This window comes from Pelodiscus sinensis, chromosome 1, assembly GCF_049634645.1.
Source record: "Pelodiscus sinensis isolate JC-2024 chromosome 1, ASM4963464v1, whole genome shotgun sequence".
NCBI classification, from domain to species: domain Eukaryota; kingdom Metazoa; phylum Chordata; order Testudines; family Trionychidae; genus Pelodiscus; species Pelodiscus sinensis.
The window spans coordinates 5,143,373-5,165,862 of record NC_134711.1 but is presented as its reverse complement, the minus strand read 5'-3'; the positions used below and the strand labels follow the sequence as shown (position 1 = coordinate 5,165,862).

Genomic DNA, 22,490 nt, shown 5'->3' with positions numbered 1-22,490 from the left:
GTAAAAAATCATAAATTTCATGATTTCAGCTATATAAATCGGCAATGTCATGGTGTTGTAACTGTAGGGGATCCCGACCCGAAAAGGAGTTGTGGGGTGGTCGCAATGTTACTGGGAGGAGTGTGTTACAGTACTGCTACCCTTACTTCTTTGCTGCTGCTGCCAGTGGAGCTGCCTTCAGAGCTGGGCAGCTGTAGAATGGCGGTTGCTGGCGTGGAGTCCAGCTCTGAAGGTAGAGCCACCCCCAGTGGTAGCACAGTAGTAAGGATGGCCTGGTATGGCATTGTCTCCCTTACTCCTCTGCGGCTACCTGCAGAGCTGGGCCCTTAGTCAACAGCTGCCGCTCTCTGGCCATCCAGCTCTGAAGGCAGCCACACTGAAGTAAGGATAGCATTGTATGATAGTGCCACCTTTACTCGGGTGCTGCTGCTCTCAGGACACTACCTCCAGGCTGGGTGCCTGGTCAACTGTCGCTGCTCTTAAGCTGCCCAGCTCTAAAGACAGCACAGTGGCAGGGATAGTAATTTTGTATCTCCCCTCCCCGCCCAAATAACCTTGTGACCTCCTGCAACTCCCTTTTGGGTCAGGCCCCACAATTTGACAAATGCTGGTCTCCCCATATAGCATAGGATAAAAGCACAAAAAAATACCAGATGTCATAGGGGAGACCAGATTCCATGATTGATTATGTGCTTTTCATGGCGGTGAATTTGGTAGGACCCTACTTATATGATCTGTTTAGTTGAGCCTCTGCTTTACTTTAAAGTAAACTAACACAGCTACCACCATTTGGCCACAGAATCAGTACTGAGACTGATATAACTTAATTCAAATTCAAGTAAAAATTTGATTACTTAAATAATATGGATAACAATAATAAACCATAATAATAAATAATTATAATTATTGTTACGCTTTATGGTCTATGCCCGACGTGGGCAATCTGCTGTTTGTGAGCCGCATGCGGCTCTTTTACACTTGCTCCATTCTCTGTCAGACTGTGGGGGAGGAGAAGGGAATGGCAGAAAAACCTGGGCCTTTTGCCTTGTGGGATTAGAGTTATCTGCCTGTGGGGTAGGGGGTCTCAGGGCTTTAGCCTCACAGGGAGGAGTTGGGTCAGAATTCTGACCCCAGCAGGCACTGCCCTGGGGGGTATGTTTTCTGTGTTTTGTGGCTCTTGTACTTCTGAGGATTGTTGTATGTGGCTTGAGAGTAAGTTTGGTCACCACTGGTCTATGCAGCAATGCTTTGGGATCTGATTGTGTTCAGTGCTGCACAAACATATAGTAAAAATATGGCTTCTGCCTCAGTTTTCAGAGCCTTGATCCTGCAACTAACTCGACATGCCTGGAAGCTCATTGACTTCAGTGGAGCTCCCAACAGATGTCGATAACTCTCCGCATGCATGCAGTTGCAGGACTGGGGGTTGGGCTTGAGAGACAAGACATGACTGGTGGTTGAAACAAATAAGTTACAGGGGAAAGATGAAGATAGGGTATTAAGTACAATGAGAGAGAGAGAGACCTGCTAACTTAGTTCTAAATATTGCTAAGTTTTTTTTATACTTGATTGTTTTCCTTAAGCGCAACACTGATTTGTAGATAATAATATAGAGGAGATCAAAGGGCTAGAGAAGTGCCATAGCCTGACTTATCTTAGCTTGGCACACAACAGGATCACTACAATCAGTGGTCTGACGAACTTACCTATCAAAGTACTCAGTCTGGTAAGTGATGAGTTCATTTTTTTAAGTAAAGTATTTTTAAATAGCCCAGATCAGTTCCTTAATAAATGTATTTGTGATAGGTAGGCTGGTTTCCATAAGTCTGTTTATAGTCAATGCAAATAAAATTTGGTTTACATTTTGCTTTTGTACTGTATACTGTTTTAGTTACATCGTATCTCGTTTTCTCTTTGGTAGCCCTTTTAGAAGTTAAAAATATCAACAGTGTGTGGGCCCTCAGTACAGTGTTTGTCCAACTTCATTTTGAAAGAATCAGACGTGTGTAGAAAAATATTAATTAAAAATGTAAAACAGTAATGTATTGAAATAGACATTTCCTTGCGACGTTGTTTTGGTTTACAGTAGCACTTTGCTAGGGCATGAGGGGTGAAAGAGAAATTGACCAGCCTATATTTATTTTCCAAGATGAGTAAAATTCAGAGAATTAATATCATTAATTATAGAAGCAAACTTATTTTGAGGCTCTTGAAGTCAGAGTGGCAGCATGATCCAATGAATATGTCATGGGCCTTATTTCAGGATATGTTGGTTCTGTTCCCAGCTCTGCTACTAACACTGCATGGCTTACATACCTCAGTGTGCCTTTGTGTCTCCGTTTCCCCTTCTGAAAATGGGATAATGATATCTGTGACTGAAAAGTAGTGTGTAAATGCTAAGTAGTAATGGCTGTAAGTGGAGGTAGAAAGAAAGGTAAGAAATATTTTTAAATATGCGCTGAAGTGTGCTTTTAAGTTGTTATTTAAAAGCAGAAAGTATATTCTTCAGCCTCTTCATTTAATTCTCTTTGTAATTATGATCTTAAAATATGTAACCGATATCTTCAAAACTTGAATCTGAGCATACATATGTACATGCTTAAATTCATACACATTAAGACAGTGCTGGGCAACCCAGGTTATATATATTATATATTATATTAAAGGTTAGTGAGTGGGCTTCCTTCATCTCCATGAGCCACAAGATTGAAATTGGGCATGTGCACTAACCATGACCCCAAGAGTAAGATTAAATACATTGCACGTGATTCTCCTTCTTTACCAGACCTTTCCAGTACAAAGTGATCCATTATTAGGGGCAAATTAAATTGCTGGCAAAAGTAACATAAAGAAGCAGAGAGAGCGCACTGCTCTCACAATGTGGTGTGCAATCAGCGTGCACCTCACACGTGTCCTTGCTTTAAATGTGTGTCACTTTTCATTTTGCCAGGGGCTGCAGGCCCCGCCCCCACTCCACTCCTTCCCTCAAACCCCCACCAGGCCTCTTCCTTGCCTGCTCCCCAAGCACACCCCAGCCCTGCTTCTCCCCCTCCTTCCCAGCGTTTCCAAAGCGCCAGGAATTGACTGATTCATACCCTATTCCTGCTCTTCCTCCTCCCTCCCAGAGCTTGAACACCATAAACCAGCTCAGACCCATATGCAGGGGTGCAAAGGGTGCAAACGTATCCCCCATGGTTCCCCAAATCAGCATGAGGGGCTCCGCGGCCGCCTTCCTGATGGTGTGTGGCTCGAGCTCAGCTCCCTTCCTTCCCCCTGCAGCGGGGAGCCCGCACTGGTGCTACAACCTCACCCTCCTGCCTTCCCCTCCCCTCGCGCAGTTGGAGCGCCAGCTCTGGCTTCCCGCTGCGGGGGGAGAGAAAGTGCCAAGCCTCGCTGTGGGGAAGAAGCACTCCCCTCCTCCTCTCCCAGCTTGCAGAGGGGAAGATGAGCACTTCTTCCCCGTGAGCTGGATCGCACAGCGTGGTTTGGGATTTTCTCTCTCCCGTTTCCCCCAGTGGGAAGCCGATGCTGGTGCTCCAACAGAATCCAGCCAATGGGAGCAGTGAGAGGTGGTGCCTGGGACTGGTGCGAGGCACAAAGTGCCGCTCAGACCCCCACATCCCTGCCCCCTCATGCACCACCATCCCATCGAGACCCTGCATCTACAGCCTGCTCCTTCGCCACCCTCCCTCCATCCTTCTCCTGCATCTTCCCCCCTGGCTAGACACCCTATCTGCAGCCTGCTCCTGAACCCACTCTTGCGCCTGCACACTCCCTCCTGGCCACACACTGCACCTTCCCTTGCTGTTGCCCCCTTCCCTGGGTCAGACACCCTACACCCAGCTTGCTCCTGCACCCTTCCTCCCATCCAGACCACACCCCTCACCCACTTCTGCACTCCACCTCCTGCCCAGATCCTGCACTCCCATTCCTCTCGCTGGCAGTGCACACTGCATACCACATTTTTGTCTCAACCCCAGATCCTAGGGGGTCCACAATATCCAATAACCCTGGAACCTCAGAAGAGTAAATCTGGCCTGTGGGAAGCCCTGAACCTCAGTCATCCCCCTGCCCTGGGGGGTGGGGGCAGGAGTGCCAGAGAAGTGAAGTGTCTCAGCTGGGGCCGACATCAGTGGGGTTTGGGGTTTTTTGGAGGGTTTTTATTGCTTGTCACTCATGTGATCCCCAACTGATTTTTTCTGTGGGTTTCTATCTATCTATCTATCTATCTATCTATCTATCTATCTATCTATCTATCTATCTATCTATCTATCTATCTATCTATCTATCTCCATACACCCATCTATCTATCTATCTAGTTCATAAATATTTAATAGCATTTGAAACCTAAATAGGTTCCGGTTCCAGCATAAAGTGACGTGGGTGGAATGAGATATGTAACTTTCAAGGTTATGGTTCCAGACAGTGTCTGGTTGAGATCCCATCTTGGTAGACACAGTAATTGAGGCCCAAGATTAACACACAAGCAAGCATGCAACTCTATTCTAGGAGCTGGTAATAGGGATGGCTATATGATTGATGGGGCTTCAAGCAAGGAAACTACCTGGAACCTAATCAGAAATATGCAACCTTCTCATCCGTTTTCTCTTCTGGAGAAAGGGAAGTCAGGCCTTGTGTGGAGTACAACAAAAAGCTATTTTAGGGGCCTTTGAAAGCACTGAGCAATCCCAACTATTAGATTCTGATATGTTTCCATACAATAATTTCAGTGGTAATATTCATGGAGTACAATATTACCCAAACTAGAGGTTTCCTTAGGCTAACACCCACCGAGGTAAACAGGATAAGTTGACACATCAAAGAGCTATTGTTTCAAGTTGCTTGCCGACGTAGGAACATCACAATGTATTGAGTTATGTGCAGTTTTACATTTTGATCTTTTTACAGCCATATAGGTAACAAACATCATTTTTTAATAAAAATTGGGGCACAATTCTATAATGGGGAGAGAATTCTGTAGCTACTAACTATGAAATTGCAGAGAAAATCAGGGGCCACTTTATTTTATTGACAACCAGCCCCAACTGGTGCAGCATTACTGTTACTTCCTGAGCAGAACGAGGAATTAAAAACTGGCATCTCAAGATGAGGATGGAGTTAATATGAGGGAACATGTTACTTTAGTGCAATGCCAATTTATATAAGGCCCAGGAGAAAAGAAATGACCTGTCCTGTTACTAAGATTCCAAATGGTATGTAAAGTGAATCAAGAAATTACCCATTTAGACTCTAGGATGCTGTTCCTCATCAGAAACATTTTTTTTACCTCTGAAATCTTGTGAAGACTTATTATATACTTTGGATTGATTTTCAGTGTGCTAACCAGATTGAGAAGATAACTGGTTTGGAGGACCTGAAAGCCCTTCAGAACTTGGACTTGTCCAGCAATAAAATCAGTAGCTTAGAAGGTTTGGAGGAGCATGATCTACTAGAAGTAATCAACCTAGAAAATAATCAGGTAACATCATGCATACTCATCTGATTTGTTTTTAGCTTCACTGTGTTTTTCTGAAATTTAACTTTCCGTAAGTTCAGCCAAATATCCCAAAACACTACAAGAAAAAAATGGCTTTCACTTAATGACTCATTCTGCTCCCTTTACTTATGTTGAGAAACACCTTACTTCCTGTTCTTGTTTGTTTGCTTGGACTAATTTTGGTTTGTGGATAACTCCTAGGGAGCATTTAGTGCCCGTGACTATGAAGGGAGGACAGCATTCTCATGCCACAGTGAGACCACATTACAGGGAATGACTGTGTAGGTGTCAATTCCATCAACTTCTTCCCCACCCCACCCCAGCACCTCCCCCCACATTGTGATCAGCTATTCAGTAATGTACAGGAGGTACTGGGGAAAGGGTGGGATGGGAAATAGCGGGACAAGATTGGAGGTTTGGGAGAAGGATTGGAGTGGAGACAGGGCATGGGGTGAAGCAGATGTCCAGCACCCCTAGAGGAAATCATGAAGTCGGTGTCTCTTGAGTGCTGCCTTCTTCCATCCAGCAGTGCCAGATAATCTCTATTCATACCTTGGCTACTCCTGCACAAACCCCAACATATCTTGCCAACATCCCTCAATCCTGCAGCATTCAGATCAGATTGAATGATCATGATGAACCTTAAAACATGTAAGCTTCTCATGAGCCTTTCTCAGACAACATCCATTATGCGTACTGTAAGATGACATTTGTTATACAGATAAACACTCACTGGAGAGCAGGGTCAGACAATCCAACTCTTTTATGTCTGTAGTCTTAACATGGATTTGAACCGTGGGCTCTATAGTCAAATGGTTAGTCAATTAACCCACCAGATCACTGAGATACCAATGTCATTAATTTCAGAAAAGACTCCCAGTGGATGAAGTGATTATTTTATCATATCGTCTTCTGTTAGCGAGTTCAATACAAAATACTAGCTAACCCACTTTGTCTCTAATATCCTGTGACCAACCCAGCTACAGCTCTGCATATCTCAGTGGAAGAATCATTCTCCTATCACAGCCAAGACTTTGTTTATGATCCTAACCCACCCCAAAGTCTTTATTTTAAAATGTAGGCAAATAAAAATCAACAATAAAAACTGGACATTGAAATATTCAGATTATTCTCCCAATTTTCAGAACAGACCCTACAAGTGTTGACATAATCATCGTGGTTCTCTTTATAGCATCATGTTCAGGTCAATATTTAAAGACGCATCAGTGTTTACAATCAAATATGGCCATCATTAGCATTTGTCTCATGTAGATCTCTTTGTTCCCTGTAGCAGGCCGAAGCTATTCTGCCTCATCAGTGTTTGGTTTATGTCCTCTCTTAATGAAATGTTACTGAAAATGAGCAATGAATTGCCACTTTTCCAATATCTTCTTCTCTAGAGTAACTTTAAGGAAATGTTATCATTGGTAAAAACTCAATATCCTAGGTGGCTGGTGATGTTTTTTTTCTTGACAATGGCATTCAAACCAATGTATTTGATTAAAAATTCCAAGCCATGTACCCTACTACTGCAGTGCAGAGATCCTCTGTTATCAGAAATGATCACACTGGATTTCATTTTCTCCCACTTTTGGAAGAAAGGTCTGCAACCAGGTGTTAAAGTGTCCATGGCTTCTCCTATATGAATGATTTGGAGGCAGGATTTACGGTTCTTGTGTCCCTGAACTTTAATTCCTAAGTAAATGAAGCTGCATTCTCATCTGTGGCCCTTACTTACATATCTTAGTGGTTATGAGGGTCAAATAGAGAGTTTGTAATTTTCCCTCTAAAATTACACTAGGGTGCAGAACCAAGAAACAGTAAAAGATCTACTTCCAGAGGGAAAGCCCCTATCTAGGGGACTAAATGTCCAACAAGAGAAGAAACAGAGGGAATTTGGGCTTGCAGCTTTGACATTTGAAAGGAATCGTTGGTTTATGGGAAGCCATGTCCCACCATGTAGCTTCACATGGAACTTTCTCAGACACAAGTGCATTCCAGGATCCTGCAGAAATGCCCAGTGTTGCAGTCACTGGTCGAACAGAGCAGTAGTACTGTAGGCAGGTTAGATTAGTGGAATCTTTTGAATTTCCCTTTTCTATGAGGCTATGGAGACTAAGCACGCCTTTCATCCCAGCAGTGGGTAGGACGTATTGATGGGACAGTATGGGGAAACCTTTAGCTGCCACTTCATGAATTGCATATATCTAGAGATTAAAATAACTAGCCAAAGGTGATATTGTTCTGGGGGCCCTTTCAGCTGTACTGAATTCATTATTCAACAAAACTCAGAGTAATAATATAACATTAGTTTGGTTAGCTGCACAGTGTGTCTGCTTTTAAAGACAAGTGCCTCATTATCTGCTTTGTAATCTTAATTTGGCACATGTGTTACCTCAGCATATTGGAACATTTTGGAATTCTTCATCAAAACAATAGATGGGAAAAAATAATGGAAAAGATGCACCTATTACTCCTTTTCAGAGGATGCTCAATACTCCTGCAGAGAGAGACTATGCCTACACTACGAGTTTTCTCAGCAAAAAATATGCTAATGAGGGACTCATTTGCATGAGTCGTGATCTCATTTGTATATTTTCTGCCGATAAGTTTTTGCACTAGGGTTTTTTCGCAAAAACAAGCAGTGTGGACATTTGGTTTTTGCACAAAAACCCCTTTTCCTGCAAGATCCTCATGCCCCAATAAAGGAGATTTACTGATCTTGTGGAAAGAGGGGTTTTTGCACAAAAAAACCCCGTCTGGACTACTCCCCCCCCCCTTGCAAAAAATGGCATGCATAAAATATGCAAATGAGGCATGAAAATATGCTAATCCACGTCTGCTTTGCATATTCCCTTCCGGCAAAACCGGCAGTATAGACATAGCCAAAGAGAATTCACAATTTTATTATGTAAAATGGCAGGATTTTGTAATGTTGCCACAATTAAAACATAGTAACCTTATTACTGCAGCAACATGGATGTTGAAGTACATGTGTGTGCAGCACAACAAGCTTTGTGATCCATCATCCAGAGATGATGCCTTTCCAGGTGAACTCACATACTTATTTTTCTTCCGGAAGATCAAGACACTTTTACCATCTCAAGGTGGAATCGTTAAAGGAGTTGCAGAAACTAAGTAGAGGTGCAGGATGTGCTAATATCAGGAGTTGTATGACAATTGGAGGATGAACATTGAGTAAACAACATCCAGCACAATTTCAGCAGTAAAACCTTGTGACCAAAGCTATGTCACGCAACTTATTTGTAGTGGGTTATTTCTGAGAGTCTTTGCTCCCCAGAATTCAATGTCAGAAAAGCTTGAGCACATGAAAGTGTATAGTATCTGAAACAGCTGATCTGTGTTCTCTGCATTGTGTATTGAGAGAAACTATCATGCATCTGTCAAAGATCCTAGTGAATTAACCCTCTGGGCAGCCACTAGGCTTGCTGGGAAGGGAATGCAGCCTCTGAGCTCTGGATCCCCGGAGATATGTGAAACTATTGGATCTCAAATCAAATCAAGCTTTCACCCTAATCACAGGGTTCCTAGGCACATTTTCAGGTCAGAGGCCTTCTATCTCGCACCCTCCTCTGAGAATTGAAATCCACTGTGCCCCCTTCCAGGCAGAGTGCTGACCCTTTAGACTCCACCGTATTTAAATATAGACTTCACCCAAAAGGTGTGACGTTTCTGGTTTATAGTGTAGCTCACTCAGGGGCATGCAGTAGTTGTGAAGCAATCAACGGTACATATTCACTTGTTTAGCCTCTCACCTTGATTCACTTTATATTTAATCATGTAAAAACACTTTCAAACCAGACTGGCCTGCTTTTGTAATCTTTGTCTCTTGTCCAGTGCTGAGACAAAACTGGGCATGGTTTTGTCTAGTATCAGATGTGGGGCACCATAATAGAGTGCTAGTATGACCTCACATACAACATGCGTGTGAGGTCATGCTGGCAGGGCCAAAGCAGTGTGCAGTTCAAAATGGCACCCATTTGTGGTGTGACCTCGCATTTACTGTGTGTGTAAATGTAAGGAGTACTGAAATGTCTAGTATTCCAGGCCTGTGCAAGTGACCATCCTAAGGACAGATCACACAAAACAGTAAAATACCCTAGCTACAGTATCAGATACAGTGTCTCCCACTAGCCCAACCTTCACTTGGGAATTCTTGGGGTATCGTCTGAGTTCTCTCAGGCAGGCAGGGTCCTTTGCCCTCTTGCCTATCCTGACACTGCATCAGCCTCCCCATCTTAATCTAGTGCAAAATGGTTCTTGGACCCTGTTCGTTCCTTCCCTCCTGTGAATCCCTTTATAGACTCCTGCTGGGTGTCATTTGCTTCTTTTGTTCTGCCTTTAGTTGGTAATTTTCCACTGCTCTCAACCTCCCCCATCTTCAGGTATCGGGGGTGGGGGGAAGGGAAGTATCTTCTCCCATCTACAGCAAACCTATTAACTAACCCAAGGTATTTAAACAGCCCATCACTCTGTGAACTCACCATTGTCTTCAGTCGGGAAGAGACATGACAAAGACTTGTTAACTCAGAGTGGATCCACATGCTTTTAAGTTTCCATCACACAGTAGATTCATGATACAATTAAATAAAATTGTTCACCATTCAGAAGTGGTACATACTGAACCTGCCATTCATCACAGGCCTCTATTAAAATATTTCACTTCCTTTTGGAGGGGTGCTTTTATAAGTGGGCAGAGATAACATTTTTGAAGCAGTGCAGACTGATTTAAAAGATTTCGATTAGCTGGCTCCCACAATGACAATTTCAAATCCATTTTTTTCAAATGTGGGCACAAGGGTATTAACTGCACAATGTATGTGCAGTGATTTTCAACCTCCATACTTTTGAATGCAACATGTTTGATTGCATAAGCAAAGGGATAATTATGTGCATAAATAAGAACTTGCGTATGCAGATAATGGTGAAGAGGAAACTTCCTGACTAGGCATCATTCGATACATAAAGCCACCGTCAGGGCATCAGTTCAGAATCATTTAGGATCTCATGTTGTTCTTCAACACATAATGTAGAGGTAAGTGATGACATGTTTTAATTGTCAGGTCCTATGATTGTCCTTAGCTTTCTAAAACAGCTAATCATGCGGGCTTTAAAGAGAGGCCTTCCCAGTTACTGTCTTTTGGACACCAAATGGAGAAAAAAATGTACAGGACCTACAGGACCTGACTGCCAGCTGCAGTCTTTCAGAGCATCTTATTGCCGGCTGGTTCACTTCAGCTAGACGTACTACGATGTGATAGCAGTTGTTTAGTGGCTTGCATGAAATGTGTTGGTGGTTCTTAGTCTATTGCCTAAGGGTTGAGTGTCTATGTAAAAAAAAATAGGCACTCAGGTGTGGCAAGATATTATGCAAAGGGTTGGAAAGAGCCATATCTTTTCAAATAACCATCTAGTCCTGCCTAAGCAAGTTACCCAGGCATGCTGCCTAAGTTGTGTGCCAAGAAGTCTTTTTGTATGCCGTGGATGCGTGCATACTTTTCGCAGGTGTTGTGGAGTTTTTGTGCCCACATTTTACAGTTTAGCACTGAGAGTCTTTCTCCCCACAGTTATCTTATCCAGTGTGGCTTTTTGCTGATACCTTTTTATTTTGTGAATAACTAGATTTCTGAATTGGGTGAGATGGAATATATTGAAGATCTGCCTCTTCTTCGGGTGCTCAATCTCTTAAGGAACCCAGTACAGGTAAGAAAGAGGTGAACAGATATAGCCAGCAGGTATCGTCAACCCCAAAGCACCTAGTGTGGTCCCACCCGTGCTCCTTCCCCAGGCCAGGCCTTTGTACACTTTCCAGCGTTCTGTCATGGCTGGGCCAGGCTGGCTGGTGGGCCTTCTACAGAGACTTAGGAAGGCTGGTGCTGGGATGTGCTAGCCGCTGGGCATTTGGACTACATTTTCTGGCTCCTAGGGCGTGCTACAGTCATGCTGTTTTGCATTCTGGGGCTGCTGCCTGTTGCAGAGTGGCTGACGGTGTTGCAATCATACCACCTGGTCCATGGGGCCTGGAACCACTGAGGCCGCACTACCCAGAGCACGAGGGTCGAGGGCTGGTTGCCTTGCACTGCAGCTTCACCCCCCAGCTGCTCGGCAGTAGGAGTGCTCTGGGCTCCTGCGAGGGTGGGAGGAGCAGGGGACGAGGGCTAGTCTCCAAGAACCGGGTCATCAGCCCCCCATGTGAACAGGTAACTGAAAGTGTACTTGCAGTGAAAGTTCATCCTGTGTTGAAGTGTGAGAGAGATGTTCGGACAGAATAGATGCTGGGGTACCCCTCTACAATTTTTAAAAGTTTTGGGGGCCTTATTTTGTTTCCACTGAAGTCCATGGAAAGGATCCTATTAACTTCAACGACAGCTGGATTAGAGTTGCAAACTGTCCAGTCACACAAACCCAAACTAAGGATGTGAATGGTTAACCATGGTGGGCTCCACCTGGCTGGAACAGCCCCCACCTGTAGCAGGCCTGGCCTGGCTGGAGCAGCCCACCGTATCGTGGGACGGGATACTCCAATCCAGCCAGTGCAGCTCCCACCCATGGCGGGGGGCCTAAGCGCATCATGCCATGCTGTGGGCGGGGGAGCCACTCCAGCCGGCTCAGCTGGAGTGGCCCCCTCCTTCCTCCATTTAAGCAGTGAAGTGGTTAAACATTTAACTAGTTAACTGATTAAATGGGATTTTACATCCCTAAACCAAGCACCCTTGCCCCACCCCTTTCCTGAGCTCCCACCCTACTCCACCCCTTCTCCCAGGACCCCCCACTCATTCCATCTCTCCTCCCTCCATTGCTCACTATCCCCCACACTCATTCATTTTCACCGGAATGGGGCAAGAGTTGGGGTGAGTGATAGGGTATTTTCTCTGGGCTGGGGGGTTTGGAGTGTGGGAGGGGGCACTGGGATGAGCATGGAGCAGCTGGTAGGGGTGCAGGATGGAGCGTGGGCTTTGGGAGGGAGTTTGAATATGGGAAGGCAGCTTAAGGTTGGGGAAAGGGATAGGGGTGTAGGCTCCAGCCAGGTGGTGGCACTTACCTCAGGCAGCTCCAAGGCCAGGTTGATGGTGCAGCAGGCTAAGGCAGGATCTCTGTCTGCCCTGGTCCCATGCCTTTCCCAGATGCGAACAGCATGTCCCTGTGGCCTCTAGGAGGTGGGGTCAGGGGCCGTTTGCTGTCCCTGCCTGCAGTCACCTCCCCAGCAGTTCCCATTGGCCACACTTCCTGACCAATGGTAGCAGCAGAGTTCTAGCTCAGGGTGGGAGGCAATGTGCAGAAACCTCCACCCCCAACCTAGATACTGCAGGGAGGGATGTTCTGGTGGCTTCACTTCTGGAAGCAGGGCCAGGCAGGGCAGCAGGGGGCCTGCCTTTGCCCCACTGTACTGCTAGACTGTTAGTGGTCGATCTTCCCATTTGGTGTCAGGAGTCTCTGAGAGATCAAGCCCAACTCTGGGAGATAGCTGGCAAAACCAGGAGGGTTGGCAACCTTAAATTGTACTGATTCCTGAGAGAACTTTTAAAACTGCCTCTCCTTGGAATTGTAATGGTAGCTGTGTCCATCCCAGGATATTAGAGAGATAAGGTAAGTGAAGGAATATCTTTACTGGACGAACTTCTGTTGGAGAGAGAGAAACTTTTTAGCTTACCCAGAGCTTTTTTTGTGTAAATTTGAAAGCTTGCCTCTCTCACTAGTAGAAGCTGGTCCAATAAAAGATATTACTTCAACCACCTTGTCTGTCTTTGGAATGGACTTGCTTTCTTTGAGACTCGTTTCTCATTCAAGGACCCTACAATCTTCCCTGATTAATGAACTAAAACAGCCCATTTATCAATGACAAAAACCTTTAAAGCAGGGTAAAATCTTATGTACTGACTTTGTACACCATGTATTTATAACTTGTCCCGGATAGTGCTGGTAATTAAAGGTCCTTGCATCCTGCTTTGATGATTTTAGATCCTCTTTAAAATTTGCAGCGATTTCCAATGTCTGGAGAAGAAATATTAACAGTTTAACTTCTCCTTCTTGTTTTAAGATAACTCAGTTGATTTCTGTAGTGGGTTTCTTGAGACTAGTCTATTGTATGCAGTGAAATGAACATAAAGAAATGTTTGAAATACACCACCTCTTCCTGACCTTGCAGCTCTCTGCATCATTTCAGAAGAATTCTGGAGTGGTGGGGGATGAGCAACACACACACAACATTATCTGTGATTATAGTCTATCCTGCAGCATTGCAGAGGTGAGCGGGAGAGTGGAGCAGAGGGACCTATGAACAGTTTGGGGCATCATACCAAGGTCAAAGGGCCAGTTGCACCCCTTGTTCCATAGCAAATGGCCCGTTTATGTCACTGTTGACAAAGCTGAGAGCAGAAATTTACCCCATTAAAGTGTGTGCACCTGCATGCATACATATATGTCTGGTTTTTTCCAGTTAATTTACAGGGTTTTCAGTTACTTGGGGAAAAATAAACAACAATTATCTTAAAACAGCTTTGAGACTGTCTTTGAATTTCAATGGTTTAATAGGACCTGACTTTTCTCAGAATTAATATATTTTAGCAGGTTGTCAAGATGTCAGGTTCCTATTTAATTGTTAATTATTCTATGTTATAATGTATCAGACATTTCTGTGATTTACAAGCATACATAGTGATTATATTTATACACTGACTTTAAAGAAAAGTTCCCATAACACTTCTTGCAAGACTAGTGGCATTACCAGGGGTTATCATCTAATTCTCATATGGGTAATTACTTTCAGTCCAGCTTTGTTCCCTGTACATTTTCAGTTGGATATTTATTATTCTTCAGTTCCTGTTCTAAATTTTGACATGTTATTGTTTCAAACTGTTTAACCACTCTCTGGTTTCATTCCTGAGGTGGCTGCATTTTATTGATGGGGGAAGTGATTAGATTATACAACTCATAGAGATCTATTGTGGTGAAAGACATCATACATTATAACATATTATAAGATGTTCTTTGAGATATTATTTGCAAATTTGAATTTAAAAATGTATATATGTGAAAGTGAAAACAGATGAATGTTTCTCTTATTTCTACTACAGGAACAAACAGAATATTGGCTCTTGGTTATTTTCATGTTGCTCCGGCTAACTGAACTGGATCACAGGAAGATTAAAGCGGAAGAAAAGGTATATGAAAACTATTGGAAACACCATATAGTTCTGTAATTTTGCTAAATAATCTTTTCTCCTTCTGGGCTAAGGTGTTAAATACGAGTTATTTTCATAAATATTTATGTGCTGATAAAAGATTGCTTCATGTGAGAGGGAAAAGAATTTGCCGCACTCTACGGCCAAAAGAATCATAGAACTCTGGAACTGGAAAGGACCTGAAGAGGTCATCAAGTCCAGTCCTCTGCCCTCATGGCAGGACCAAGCACCATCTAGATCATCTCTGATAGATGTCTATTTAACATGCTCTTAAGTATCTCCAATGATGGAGATTCCACAACTCCCTAAGCAATTTATCCCAATGTTTAACCAACCTGACAGGATGTTTTTCCCAATGTCCAACCTAAACCTCCCTTGCTGACATTTAAGCCCCGTGCTTCTTGTTGTATCATCAGAGATCAAAGAGAATAATTTTTCTCCCTCCTTATTATAACATCCTTTCAGATACTTGAAAACTGCTATCATGCTCCCTCTTAGTCTTCTATTTTCCAAACTAAACAAACCCAGTTCTTTCAATTTTCCCTCATAGCTCGTGTTTTCTAGACCTTTAATAATTTTTGTTGCTCTACTCCGGACCCTCTCCAGTTTTTCCACATCTTTCTTGAAATGTGGAGCCCTGAACTGGACACAAAACTCCAATCAAGACCTAATCAGTGCAGAGTAAAGTGGGAGAAATACTTCCCGTGTCTTGCTCTCAACACTCCTGTTAATGCATCCCAGAATCATGTTTGCTTTTTTTTCAACAGTGTCACACTGTTGACTCATATTTAGCTTGTAGTCCACTATAACCCCTAGATCCCTTTCTGCAGGACTCCTTCCTAGACAGTCACTTCCCATTCTGCATGTGTGAAACTGATTGTCGCTTCCTAAGTGGAGTACTTTGCATTTGTCCTTATTAAACTTCATCCTGTTCACCTCAGATCATTTCCCCAGTTTGTCCAGATCATTTTGAATTATGATCCTATCCTCCAAAGCTCTTGCAACCCCTCCCAACTTGGTATCATCTGCAAACTTAATAAGAGTACTCTCTATGCCATTATCTAACTCATCGATGAAGGTATTGAATAGAACCAGTCCCAAAATAGATCCCTCTGGAGCCCCACTTGTTATGCCCTTTCAGCATGACTATGAACCATTAATAACTACTCTCTGAGTATTATTTGCCCTCATTATCTTTCCTGGTACAGAAGTTAAGCTGACTGGTCTGTAGTTTCCTGGGTTGTTCTTATTTCCCTTTTTATAGATGGGTACTATATTTGCTCTTTTCCAGTCTTCTGGAATCTCTCCTGACATCCATGATTTTTCAAAGATAATAGCTAATGGCTCAGATACCTTCTCTATCAGCTCCTTGAATATTCTAGGATGCATTTCATCAGGCCCTGGTGACTTGCAGACATCTAAGTTCTCTATGTAATTTTTAACTTCTAAACTTACCCCATTTCCACTAGCATTCACAATGTTAGGCATCCAGTCACCACCAACCTTCTTGGTGAAAATCTAAACAAAGAAGTTTTTAAGAACCTCTGCTTTTTTCAGGTTTTCTGTTATTGTTTCTCCTTCTTCATTGAACAAATGGCCTACCCTGTTCTTGGTCTTCCTATTGCTTTAAGTATATTTCTAATTATATAGGTTCAGTACCGTTCAGTTTTGCTTTGAATATTCTTAACATATGATGATACATGTGTTGCATTGTCAAAAGCAATTCTATTTTATCAATATCCACATTTTAAGACTATATTTCTTAATGAAAAAGTAAATAGTCCCAGTCAGAGGCAGTCCCTAGTTATTAATTAATGAATCTAAACAAGTATTTGTAAAGTGCTTTGACATTGTAATCACCACATTACTGCTATAATTTTCTTAAGATAACTTGTACTGCAAAGTGAACAGTCTGAAAGCTATAAAGTAAAAGTAATTCTTTTAGCTGTTTTTATTAGGATATTATTTTAAAAGAGAAGAAAGAAATAACTGGAAGGATTAGTTGGTTATGGTACTGTGTAGAATGTTTCACTTGTAGGGTTCCTTTTGTACTTACAGTGGAGCTGTATTTAGAAATAGTGTTTAAACTTATCTGCGTATAAGGGACAAGAAGGCATGGGCCAAAACCGTATTTGAATCAGCAGGATTAACAATCTCTTAGCCTAGGTTGGAGTCTTGGCAGGAAAATTTCCTTTAAAAATGATCCTTAGCTTATGCACTCCAACCTTGTTTCCAATATGATTCCCCAGTTAGTGTAGACAGGGCCAAATCACTGATTTAAATGTGCCTTGGAGGGAGTAGCGAAAAGGGCTAACATCAGATAGCTGTGTTTTGGTGGCTGTATGAAACGAGCTATTCCAAATGGACTACAGTATACATAAAAAGTCCATTGATCAGTAACATGACTGGACATTTCAGCAGAATGGACCAAGAATGGGGTGGACTTGGAAACTGAACTTCCTACTCCCTCCTTGATCAAAGCTGAAGTACGCTTTCAGGACCATTTTGGAAGAAGCTTGCATTGCTAATACCCAAGCTTTGCTTTCCTGGGGAATACAGGAAGGATTTCTGTCTCTGTGACTTTCAGTCTGGCATTTTTCACCAGCACTAAGAACAGAAAAAGTAATGAATAATGAAAATGTAAACAAAGAAAGTGTGTACTCTATGAGGTGACCTGCTTCCCTTAGCCTTATCCCTCCAGCCAAGAAAAGATAGAAGAAATTGAGAGATAGTGAGTTAGTTTTGGATGCTTTCCATTTCTCTGTTGAGCTCATTGTAAATTTCACAAAATCCTTTATATAGTCTAACAATCACAGATACAAGGATTTCCCATTATATATATATATATGAAGCCATCATTATTCATACTAGTCTATTCAGGGTATTGCAGGTAAGAATAAGAACTTAACTTTTCCTTTTCTGTGCCTCTAACTCTGGGAACAGGTTGCTGCTGTGAATAAGTATGATCCTCCTCCAGAAGTAGTTGCTGCTAAAGATCACATGACCCATATTATGTATAGCATGATTCAGCCACAGAGGATTTTTGACAGGTAATCTTATCTTCAGTTCACATCTGGTCCTGTAGGTGGCACTCAGGTAAAGCAGAACATGCTGTTCTATTTAGTGGGTCATTTCTTTGTTCCTCTTCCACCTTTAAATCAGTCTAACAAAGCGAAGGCATTCTGCAGTCTGCTGCTGTCAGCCTGGAAATTAGGCCTATCTTGCTTCGCTGAATTGATTATGAAATGAAGTTAGTTGTTCACCTTGAAGCTCTGAGACAGATTGCCCACAGCTCTGTGTCTTTTAAACAATCTGTTGAAGCAGATGGCCATTTGCACCATAAATGAAGGATGCAAAAACTCTATCAATACCCAATGGCAATTTAAAAATCTCTAGAGGGAGAAGACAGCTCTAAAATGTATCTTCTTTCTACTCTATTTGTTCCTTCTCTTCACACTGTTGGCATCCCATTGTGAGCAAAATGGCTTTACTTTGCAACTCAGAGCACAATTTACATGCCCAGAGCCAAATGTTTAAGCTTGCAATTAGGAATTCTGGCCAGTTCTGCATTTGGAAGGGACAGGTGCTGACTACTGGTTAAACCACAGAACTGGGAGTCAGATCGCAGTCCTATTCCCCACATTGCTGCTGTCTTGCTGTGTGACCCCTCTCTGCTTCATTTCCCTTCTATAAAATGGGGCTATTATTCATCTGCCTCCCAGGAATATTGGGTTTAAATCATGAATGTTTTAAAGTGCTTTGAAATACTCACATGAAAGATGCTGTAGTGATGCACAGTTTTATTATTAAGGTCAAGATTAAGGCATTCAAATAATCACTTAAGTCCCCCAAAGCCTACTGTAGCACCTCAATGCCAATTTGAGCACCTAACACATAACTGGACACTCTGACTTAGGTCAGTAATCCTGAAATGTACATTTTTTGAAGATTCGCATTGTGATTCCTGCAATTAGAATGGTTTCCTCTCTATGACCCTAATCCTGAAAGATGCTGAGCATCATCTTAAGGGGCCCAGCAGCCTGCAAAACACAGTTAGCGTCTTGTAGGATTGGGCTGTAATTGAGTATTTCTTGAGTAGCACAGTTGCTTTGCCAGAAGGCATTCATGCTTGGCATCCCTTCTAGCACAGACATAGGCCCAATTCAGGTATTTCTTTATGGGTGTGTGTGTGAGTTCGGGGCTGGAGACATACATATCTGTAAACCTCTGTATTCAGTGAGAAGTACTGTATAAACAAACAGGTAAACATATGGTCTGGCACTTAAGGTAGCAACCAATAATGTTAATTAAACTTTGAGTGCCTGCCACTACTCAGCTGGAAAAGCACACAAGGCACTCATTAGTGAAATCTTCCTAATGATGATTTTTTTTCTAATTTTCTAAATTAGAAAATGCTCCTTGTAGCCACATTTTTATAGTTCATTTGCATTAATCTCCTTTGATCACATGTGGGACATTTTTATTTACCATATTATTAATAAATTCGATTAAAAACTATGTAAAGAACTGTAAAGTTGAATAGTTGTACATTCAACAACCAGGAAATGTCAACATTAACATTAACATTGTACAATGCCCTTTCTGCACAGGCAGTATAATACTGTCTTCAATTATAGAACAGTCTGTTATTTAAATAATATAATACGTGATGTTTTCCATAACTTTGATACAAATAAAAGCTAAATTACAGTCTATAAGTACATGGGAAAAAGAAATGCTGTCATACAGTGCTGTTAGGTATGAAAGCTGGAAGTTGAAGCTAAAGATATTAAAACTAGAAATAAGGCACAGAGCTTTTTTAACAGTGAAAGTAATTAACCATCCAAACAACTTACCAAGGGTTGTGGTAGATTTTCTGTTTCTGAAATGTTTTAAATCAAGATTGGATTTTTTCCAAAGATCTGTTCTGGCTTAGCCATAAGTATTAGACTTGAAGTCCTATGGCCTGTGTCATACAGGAGATCAAACTAAATGACCACAGTGGTCCCTTTGGACCTTAACATCTATGAATCTTAGGCTACGTCTAGGCTGCAACTCTGTTTCGGGATAGTAGAGGATCCCAAAATAGCTATCCTGTGTCTTCACAGCAAGCCCGTTATTTCAGGCTCTCTGAGGAGTATAGGACATTTCAGAGTAACGTTTAATTTAGCAATTTGGCACTGTGTAGACTGTGCCAAATGATGAAAGAAGCTATTTCGAAATAACATCCAAATAAGATATGCAATTTGCGTTGCATATCGTATTTGAGTTACGGAGCTGTGTAGATGCACCTTTAGAGACTTGTGTATTACTTTGAATGTGGTTCTGGGTTGAACCGGTCCCTTCCTGACAGTGAATGGCAGAAAGGGGAAGGCAACATGACATGGAGTAACATTGAAGGAAGGGGAATTTCTTGACTTGAATGCACCACAATAGCAACTTTTTGATGTAGAATATATAGGGGGGATAATTTTGCATATTATCACCACATTGACATTTGAAATCTTTCATTGGATTCTGTAAAGATTGTTTTTGAGGCAGTTATGTAAATGTGTTTATTAGTTTTTATCCTGGACAATGTCCCTAAGGATGTTCCACTTCAGGTGCTCAGGCACCTTATGCCATTGATCAGAGATTTTTGGTGGCTATGTCCTACACATCCTCATGCCCTTCACTATATAGAGCTGTGTGGGCAAACCATCCTCAGTTCCTTCTCAACCACCTTCAGCCTGAGACTGAATCTCTAGTGTGACTCCTTCTACTAATACTTTAGAATAGTTAAAACAACAAATGATCTGGTAGCACTTTATAGACTAACAAAACGTGTAGATGGTATCATGAGCTTTCGTGGGCACTGAAGAAGAGGGCTGTGCCCACGAAAACTCATGATACCATCTACATGTTTTGTTAAAGTGCTCCCAGACCATTTGTTGTTTTTTCTGTACAGACTAACTCTGCTACCCCCCGAAGCTAGAATCGTTAGTTATAATTGTAAATCATCTATATTTGGAGAGTTTCCCTTTGCTTTGTTTTCCTCATTTAGTGGGGTTAGTCTGGACCCTATTTCTGGGGTATGCCTGCATCCCCAGGTTTAAATGTTGCCTTTCCTGTCAGGTGTCTATTCTGGCTGCTGGTCACTCAAGTGTTAGCAGGACATTTGTATTCCCTCGAAATGTAAGATCTGCACTTCAACTCAAAGCAGATATCTTAAGAACAGGGAGAAGAAATTCAGGCTTTTTATGAAGGTGCAAGCCTTAAAAACAGCTTTGGATCAGGGCTTTGAGAATCCCCTATATACTGCCCTGTCTACCTCTGGATTTTAGCTTCCTGGAGCTTCAAGGACTGAAACTACTATACCCCATCTATCTACCTTAGGGGTTAGATTCCTACTACCCTGGTTGCCAGGGGATCTTTGGCATTGGGGGACATAGAATACTAGAACTGGAAGGGATCTTGAGCGGTCATCAAGTCCAGTCCCCTGCCTTCACGGCAGACCAAGCATGGTCTAGCTCATCCCTGATGGATGTCTATCCAATCTGCTCTTAAATATCTCCTTATCCATAAGACTTGTTATCCTATCAAAGAAAGCTATCAGGGTATGTCTACACTACCCCCTCCCATATCTGCCCTCCTTCCCCTTAGTTTCAAAGTCTCCCTTGTGGGACTTTGCAGTGAAGAAAAAACTGAAGGCAGTTTGCTGTGCACATGTGTACCTAAAGTGGAGCACCCATATGAACACACCTCTTGAAGAACCCCAGTTACTGCACAAGATGAATAATCTCTTCTTCTACTAAGAGATTCTATTGCCATCCTAACGCAAGGGTGTAAAGCTAGTCTAGAGCAGTGTCTCCCAACCTTTTGGATATCAGGTGTAGTCAGATGAAAGCCTAAAACATAAGCCATAAGAAACTGGTCCTATCTATCTCATAGAGCTGGAAGGGACCTTGAGAGGTCATTGAGTCCAGTCCCTTATCCCTCACAGTTCTGCCCTGGATCCCTAAATGGGTCCCCCCCCACCCCAGGGATGGAACTGGTCCCCCCCCTCCCTGGATGGAACTCACCATCCTGGGTTTAGTAGGCCAGTGCTCAAACCACTGAGCTATCCCCCCTGCCCCGCTCTTAGAAAGTGGTGCCAGTCCACAGACTAGTTGTTCAGAAACACTGATCTAGAGACCAGGGCATTAGGCTGGGACTCAAAGGCTATGTCTACACTGCACATTTGTTTCAGAATAAGCTATTCTGGAATAGTTACTCTGAAATAGCTTATTTCAAAATAGCACAGACTACACTGCAGGGAAGCCTCAAAATTAGTCTCAGGCAGGCTTCCCTAATGTAGACGTGCTATTTTGATTTAGAGCCCCAGGAGGCACTGGGGAGGAATAAGTTAGAATGGCCCTGGTGAGGGGCTATTTCAAAATAGCAGAAGTGGAGCGTCTACACAGCCCCTATTCTGAAATAGGCATTATTCGTAGTAGAATGAGGTTTACAGAAGTCAGAATAAGCCTCCTGTTATTTCAAAATTATTTTGAAATAACGCTATTGCTGTATAGACGCTCGCCTAGTTATTTCGTAATAACGGCTGTTATTCCAAAATAACTTTGCCGTGTAGACACACTCAAAGTGACCTAGGTTCAGATCTGAGTTTAGCCACAAAATTTCTCTGTGACCTTGGGTAAGTCACTTAATCTACTCGGTGTGTCTGTTTCTTATCTGTAAAGGAGGATAGTACCTTCCTTCCTCACCGAGTGTTGTGATGAAGCAATTCATTAATGTGCGTCAAAGGCACAAAG

The 22,490-nt window shown here is 42.5% G+C and overlaps 1 protein-coding gene across 2 annotated transcripts in view; it reads left to right on the top strand.

The window, feature by feature from the left end:
• Nucleotides 1-22,490, top strand: part of LRGUK (leucine rich repeats and guanylate kinase domain containing) — an 84,483-nt gene that overhangs the window by 12,376 nt on the left and 49,617 nt on the right. The window contains exons 6-10 of one of the 2 annotated variants that reach the window (XM_075925630.1): nucleotides 1,602-1,726; nucleotides 5,336-5,479; nucleotides 11,141-11,221; nucleotides 14,593-14,679; nucleotides 17,644-17,750. In XM_075925630.1, coding sequence (XP_075781745.1) covers nucleotides 1,602-1,726; nucleotides 5,336-5,479; nucleotides 11,141-11,221; nucleotides 14,593-14,679; nucleotides 17,644-17,750 — 544 coding nt within the window. The remainder of the gene's footprint in view (nucleotides 1-1,601; nucleotides 1,727-5,335; nucleotides 5,480-11,140; nucleotides 11,222-14,592; nucleotides 14,680-17,643; nucleotides 17,751-22,490) is intronic. The other variant, XM_075925637.1, reaches the window with a different exon arrangement.